The 7545-nt window shown below is 44.0% G+C and overlaps 1 protein-coding gene across 1 annotated transcript; it reads left to right on the forward strand.

Annotated features, from left to right (window-relative positions):
• The first annotated feature begins 1664 nt into the window (after positions 1–1664).
• Positions 1665–5476, forward strand: LOC123135983 (uncharacterized). Its single transcript, XM_044555258.1, has 6 exons — positions 1665–2090; positions 2261–2420; positions 2541–2723; positions 2809–2892; positions 4456–4537; positions 4757–5476. Exons 1-6 carry the CDS (start codon positions 1774–1776, stop codon positions 5185–5187), a joined length of 1257 nt encoding a protein of 418 aa, XP_044411193.1. The 5' UTR covers positions 1665–1773; the 3' UTR covers positions 5188–5476.
• Positions 5477–7545: the final 2069 nt, after the last annotated feature.

Raw genomic sequence — 7545 nt, forward strand, 5'->3', positions numbered from 1 at the left:
GTTGTTGTTAGTTTGGAGGGGCGTATGTGTCATTGTGGGGTTTCATGTCATGTGAGTAGTTCGTCCGTGATACATTTGTAATGGTTTTCGCCCGATTTCCAATAATTAATTGGGCAATTCTCTTCTTCTTGGTTAATCGATGAGGCAAAAAATTTGCCTCCGTTTCGAAAAAAAAGAAGATAATAATATATAAAGAAAAGGCATCATGATAAAAATAATCTTTCCTAGACACACAGGCGCCATTTGTCAATCGAGCAGGATAATGATCAGTGCCTCAGTTAAGCATGCTTAGCCTAATTTTATGTTTTATATGATGACGATGTTCAGTTGGTGAGGCGCCAACCCCACAACCAATCAGAAGCTGGCCTCCGCCGTTCTAGTTTTGTTGGCTGCCTGGCTGGCCAATGGTCACACTGCCCGACTACCCTATTCGCATTAGACGCGCGTACGCGGCGGCTCGCGATTGGGCGGCGTGGGGGCTGGGACCCCACAGGGATCAGACACGCGCCACCCTCAACCTCTATCCCCAAATCGCCTTATCTCTTGGGGGCGCAGCTCTCCATGTCTCTGCGCCAAGTCCATACACCCCCAGTGTTCACATGTACGGCAGTACAGTATCTCTCTACTGTATTTTGGCCTTGTGTGTGAGAGAAGAAAATTCGTGTGACAAGTACTCCCTCCGTTCGAAAAAACTTGTCATTAAAATGGAAAAAAAGATGTATCTAAATCTAAAATACATCTAGATACGTCCCCTTTTAATCATTTTGATGACAAGTATTTCCGGACGGAGGGAATACGTATTTGTGAGTGGATAGAGTGACACGTCCCTACAAAAAGAAAGGATAGGGTGAGAGGTTTCCGTTTGGTATAGTGCAGGCCATACCCATACTCGACATAATGGTTCTCTACCAATTAGAGCATGGTATACTTTAAATCATGGATAAAGTGGAAAAGGCCGACGGATGGACTTTTCTAATTTTTAATGAGTCAAGATCAACCTGTTGGTAAAATCAACACGGTAAAGTCCACATTTCTACATTTTCTTGCAGCATATGTGCCGTGGATCGCGATCATCGCAATCGGACTATTCATTTCATCAAAGAGAATTTAGCTAGAGCGTGTTACACATTTTTATGGAATTTTATACATAACACTTGATTGTTATAAAGACTGAACGGCATTTCTTAGTCTCTATGGAAAGGTTTAGATACTCCTGGACCATCTTTTGTACCTTCAAGGAACAACATGGAAAACATATTAAACACCCATCTGAAAATGACTCCTTAACCAACACTGAATTGACCCAAGCTCATACTATAGCAGTCAATGTTCTTCTAGCCGTTTTTATGTCATTCACATCGTTCTGAAAGTCTTCCTTTTTTTTATATATTTGCATATGACATCTTTAAAAAATATTGTGGAGGCCATAGATTGGAAGTAAGCATCCTATGGCTACAAATATATACTTCTTCTGCAACTGAAAAAAAGTTTCATAAAAGGCAGAATATATGTAGATAGAAATAGATAGAAAAGGAGTTCCAACAGACAGAGTCCATGCGCCGTGTCCACACGCCAGTCGTCACATCGCTACTCGTGCACCACACCTCACCGTTCCTTTCCTCCACCAACGAAACCCAATAAAAGAGAAGATAGGGAGCGAAAAAATCGAGTCTTTAATCCTCGCCGATAGGCCGCAAAGCCTCCCCCATTCGGTTCTCCCCTCGCCGCAATCCACAGCTCCGCGCCCCGCCTCCGGCTGCGGCTGCGGCGCCGATGGGGTACGTGCTGTCGGCGGTGGCGAGGGTGCTGGAGCAGCCGACGGCGTGGGGCGCGGCCTGCGAGATGGCGCTGCTCGCGGGGCCGCTCTGGGCGGCGGCCCTCGTCGGCCTCCTGCTCGGCTGGGCCTGGCGCCCTCGCTGGGCCGCCGGCATCGTCGCCCCCGCCGCCGACCCGCCGCAGGTCGCCACGCTCGACTTCTGGAGGGCCCAGCTCCCCGCCCGCATCCGCGGCCCTCTCGACTACCTCGCCGGCGCGCGGCAGCAGCAGCAGCAGCGGCAGGAGCAGGAGGAGGAGGAGGCTTCCCTGCAAGGGTACGTCGCCTAGTAGGCCCACGAGATGTTCGTTGAAATGCGTGCCTGATTCTTCTTGGTGTGTGGGGAGTAGCTTTTAGTCAAAGCCGCGTGTTCTTTAGTGGGGATTTGGCGAAATCGGAGTGGTCTTCGACCCCTGACCTGCTGCTGCTGCTGCTTCACCTTGGCAGGTCGTCGGAGATGGCGAACGAGGAGCTGGCGGTGGGGAAGAGTGACCTGGTGAACCTCTGGAGGCTGGTGGAGGGCAACGACGGCGGCCCGGCGTGGATCAAGATGATGGAGAAGGCGCTGCCCAACATGACCTACCAGGCGTGGAGGAGGGATCCTCAGGTGAATATCACTTCTCAGTAGATTGATTGGGTTCTCTTATACTTGTTGTGTGAAGTACTGATTACTGAATGCCTATTTGGGAGCTAATTATGGGTCTGTACTGTACTTGGATGAAATCAGAATGGGCCTCCGCAGTACCAGAGCAGCACAATCTTTGAGAATGCAACCCCGGATGAAGTAAGAGACTTCTTTGGAGATGATGAGTTCCGGATGTCCAACAAGTGGGATGATATGCTCATCTCTCACCAGACGCTGGAGGAGTGTCAGACAACTGGGACGATGAAAGTGCATTGGGTTCGCAAGGTAGATGGCCTTGAGATGGTGAATTAGCTCTAAGTTCTGCTAGGTTGTCACTTCATGCTTATCTTTTATTCTCTCTTGCTTGCAGTTCCCCTTCTTCTGTAGTGACAGGGAGTATATCATTGCTCGCCGGATATGGAAACTGGGAAGCGCGTACTATTGTGTTACAAAGGTAAGGAAACTCAGAAATTTACTAGTGTTCATCAATGATGCTTTCTTCAATTATGGGGGTTTGAGATTTATAGGAGAACCGTGCTTGATCCTTAGCATCTGATGTTGCTGACGGAAATTGTGTAAAATTGCAGTTACATCACTGCAATGTCCATGATTCAAGTTTGTATGCTTCCTTGTTTGCAATGGGAATTTTATTTACTCCTTTTGCATTAAAAGAATGCACAGCAAGATGCTCCAAAATACAAGGGACTAGTGTGAAGAAAAATCCTGCGGGCAAAATCTAGAGTTCTGCTGCTTTAACATCCTTGTAAACAAATCGATGATGTTGACAAAAAGTTGCATCGTAGCACATCATGCAACTCAGTTCAGAATAGGCACCGCTAAGTAAATTTAATGATTTTGTTGACTGGACAACAACGCTTCTGTGGATACCTCACGTATGGTAACTTGGTAAGATCAGATTTTCTTTGTCAAGTGTGCTGATATCTTTTTCTAATGATAATGATATGAGGCCACTTCTCCATCCTTTGAGTACATGTACAGATGTACCAGGACAGACTTCTAACATCATTTAAGTCTTGATATTAATGTTGAGTTGTTGATAAAGTGGAAGTCTCCAGTTTTTCTTTTTTTGCTATTATTTGGTTGAAATTAAACAACGGGGACAGCTAGATAACCTCTTGCATTAAGTTACATTTAATAGTGGTAACCACACAGTACAAAGAGACGAAGAAACTAGGAAGAGTTGTACAGCAGTGTCAAACTTAAAAACATGTCAATACCAGTTCTGGTTGTAGTTTTATTCCATGCTGTCTTCCTCATCTAAACATCATCTCAATAAAGCACGTGCAAGTACCTGTGGGTTTGAACTCCGTACCCGCGGACCACGTGTCATGACTAAATCCATGTTTCCTAGTCTTGGTTCCATTCCTGCTATAACAAAATGTTATCTGATGTCGATACTTATCACGTGCCTTATAGAAAGTTATATGCATACTATTGTTTCCTTTGACATGGATGTTCATGTCATCTGTCCTTTTTGTCTTCTGTTATTGCATCCTTCTCCTTTTTCCTATCTTTAACCACCCCTGTGCACCCAGTTATTCATTCCTTGATAAATTGATATGATTATGTTTTATATGGCTTCATCGAATTGCCTATTTTATCTTGATGAAAGTTTTCTTTTTGGTTGCTTTTGTAGCTTGTAGGCACATGCATACTAAATAAGTAAGAATCAGTTATGTAATTCTGATTTCCCTTAAAGGAATGGTTTAGATTTGGTGAATAACAAGTCTGTCAACAGTTGTTATTTCAGTTATTTGCACAGCATAAAGTGATTCTTTAGAATATTTCTCAAAACTCAGAGATTCTTCACATCAGCCAGAAAGTAGCATGACTTTAAAACTAGTGCAAAACAGTAGAGTGAAATAACTTGTCCTGAACTAATGTCACCTTGCATGAAGTGAATTACTAGAACATGTCGATGTGCACACGTATTAGGTATACAACTTACATCCTCTTGCTCAACTACTTATCTGTCTCCGTTTTATGCATGATGCAGGGTGTGCCATGTTCATCCATCCCGCGGCGCAGCAAACCTCGCAGAGTAGATTTGTATTACTCAAGCTGGTGCATCCGTGCAGGTAACCACTTCCCTTCACTACCTTATTTGCGTATGAGTGGTAAGAGCTGAAACAGAGCTATTTGAATAGTGAGGTTGAAGGAAATACATTTTATACATGACATGAGAAAGGAACAAAAATCAGACAACATATTTTCTAGAAATTAATGAAAAGAATACCTCTTTCTTTCTTCCATTCTTTCTATAACTAAGGATCTCTTTTGTTTTGATCTTGGAACAGTGGAGTCAAGACGAGGCAATGGTGGCTCGACTGCCTGCGAGATTCTCTTGTTCCACCATGAGGATATGGGCATCCCATATGAGATAGCAAAGATTGGCATTCGGCAGGGCATGTGGGGATGTGTGAAGAGAATCGAACCTGGACTCCGGGCCTATCAGAAAGCAAGGGCTGCTGGGGAGCCACCTTCACTGAGCGCCTTGATGGCCCGGATCAACACCAAGGTCGGCGACAATTTTGTCCGAGGACTGGAGTCCAACAGTGACCAAGACATCATGGAGGCCGAAGAGAAACCTGTGAAAAACCGCATGGCGAGGTTCCTTGTGCTCGGCGGGGCCGTGGCCTTAGCGTGTACTCTCGACCAAGGGCTCCTGACAAAGGCTCTCATCTTCGGCGTGGCACGGAGGTTTGTGGGGCAGAGGAATACATTGTAGGATCTGACATCTTCCTCACAATCCTCTGAGCCAATTTGCGTGGAGAGAACGGAGATGATCTGGCTAACTGTAGCACGTGCCGTTGACGGCAGATGAAGGACATTGGTGTATATATGCTGCCGGCAGTTGATGAGAGAGGGGGAGGCAACGGGGTAAAAAGATGTAATTTACATTCGGAAAAGGGATTCCAGCTATATATGAATTTTTTTTATCTTTGTTTCATGCGATCTTCTATGTGAACTGGATATATGAGAAACCGTAAATCAGAATGTAATTACTTTTTTGGTTCTTTATTATGTACAGTATGTATGCAGTGAGTGGCTCTTCCATTCTAATGGTGAAAACTAGTGAAATGGTTTTCCAGTCATAGTTACATACTAGTACAAAAATGCATTCTTGCCCACGTAGATGTGGTACAAAACATTAACTTATCATTATTTGATTGGGTCAGAGGCGATACACACTGATAATTTTGTTTGCTATGGTTAAATGCTTCTGTAGTTAATGTAATTACGTTTTTGTTCTTTACGGAGTATGTAGTGCCTCTTTCGTTCTAAGGCCCTGTTGAGAAGCCTATTTTTTGGTTCAAAAATCAAGGTAAAATACAGGCCAGTAAAATGATTCATTTCAATTAGAATATAAACTTGTATGGAACATCAGTGTCTGGCCGGTCTAAAACTGATTGTTCACAGTTTACACGCGGGAGCAAATAACCTGGGAAGTAGGAGTACACACGTGCGTGTTCACCAAAGCCTTTCGAAATCTAGTTTTAAAGACATGGATGCAAGAAACAAAATGGTTCTTCAGTTGGACTAATTGGTTTGAAAGATAAGTCAATTGGCTAAACAATCATTTGGTTATGCCATTTTAGGTTTCAGCTTGACATTTTGTTTTCTTAAAAGGAAAGTAAAATAGAGACGAGCGTCTTTTTTTTTTCCCTCACAAGGCGGCTAGGGAAAAGCCTTCCTCCTCTCGATATCCACCGGCGAGCTTGTGGATTCACCTTCCCTTTGTCTGCTGCTTCGTCGGCTGATGACGGGGAGACAATCTTGGTCCCTCGTGTCTGGCTAGTAGTTAGGTTAGGATTTTAGTCCTTGCAAGGGCGGCGCTTCTTCTTCGAGTTAGCTTTTTGGGCTTGGTACTCCTGAAGTTCCTCCATCAAGATGGATAAGACGAAGCTCCATCGTAGATTCTAGCCAGCTCCTTGGGGTGCGCGAGGTTAAGGTTTCTCGTTGTGCGTGCATGACAGCATGATTTGGTGTCAGGTTCTTCATTATTTAAGGGTTCAATGTCGCCGACTGCAGCTCCAAGGTGCTGGTCCTTATGGGCACGTACATGAAGACTTTCCGACTGTCATCAACAATGTCAGACCGACTCATGTATGGAACAACGACAACAACAGTGGTCATTCAGTGGTGTAAGAACCCCGATATGAATTCTATTATATTTAAGATGCTTTATACTTCCGCTGAACTTTTATAATACATTTGACTCATTTTTGCAACAAAAAAAAAACAAAGTAAAAGTTATAATCCACCACCAACACCATGTTACTACGCTCGTGTTTCATGTGGCCATCTAGAAAACCCGGTGTCGCGAACTGAGCATAGCTCAGATGTCTAGGTTTCTTATGGTGGAACATGCCCACAAGTGTTCGAGTCTTAGACTTCACACGGGTGGTCGCATATTTTCTGGATTTATTCCAGTCTTTTCGACCCTACTCTTTCTGCTCAGTCTCTCGAGGTGCTCATACGGGTCAGAAACGTGTGTGCATACATGTATGTGAGTGTTGTGAGCTCGATACATACTGGCAATACTAAGACTTGCGAACTATTGATAACTTTATGTGAGATTGAAAAGACAACTGGTAACCAACTAATTAGTAGCCAATATTTGACACAAAGATAGATATTGGCATATCAATTTTTGGCATCAAATCAATCATGATATGTGTTTAAAAAAACCCAGTACCTTCTTCATTATTTCTTAAGAACAAAGAGTACCCTATACGTGTACACACACACTACCACCTCACGCACAACATCTACTGAATGCCAAAGGTTTTCCTAACTTTAACATCAAAGTATTGTGTTTCAAATCGTGTGCCGCTTGACCCTTCAAAATGTCAACTAGCTGCCCGTGCGTTGCAATGGATGCATGGATATTTTAGTTGTTCAACATCAATCTTGTTTCATAGATACCTTCACCCACTATCTCCACCTCCCCAATCAAATCTCACCGTCTATTTCAATGTCCCGTCCTCGGTAGCACTCACAAGAAGATTTAGTATTACCTGTCAACGGCGGTCTACGAGGAATATACGTGAGGGTTCACCACACGGAAAACACGCTAAGGCGA

The sequence above is a fragment of the Triticum aestivum genome, chromosome 6B (assembly GCF_018294505.1).
Source record: "Triticum aestivum cultivar Chinese Spring chromosome 6B, IWGSC CS RefSeq v2.1, whole genome shotgun sequence".
Taxonomy (NCBI): domain Eukaryota; kingdom Viridiplantae; phylum Streptophyta; class Magnoliopsida; order Poales; family Poaceae; genus Triticum; species Triticum aestivum.

What these genes read in the sequence shown, in the direction of transcription:
- LOC123135983 (XM_044555258.1), top strand. Translation starts at nt 1,774, where the DNA reads ATGGGGTACGTGCTGTCGGCGGTGGCGAGGGTGCTGGAGCAGCCGACG. An exon ending in AAGTGCATTGGGTTCGCAAG is followed by an intron (nt 2,724 to 2,808) that starts GTAGATGGCCTT and finishes TCTTGCTTGCAG; the next exon opens with TTCCCCTTCTTCTGTAGTGA. An exon ending in CGTACTATTGTGTTACAAAG is followed by an intron (nt 2,893 to 4,455) that starts GTAAGGAAACTC and finishes TGCATGATGCAG; the next exon opens with GGTGTGCCATGTTCATCCAT.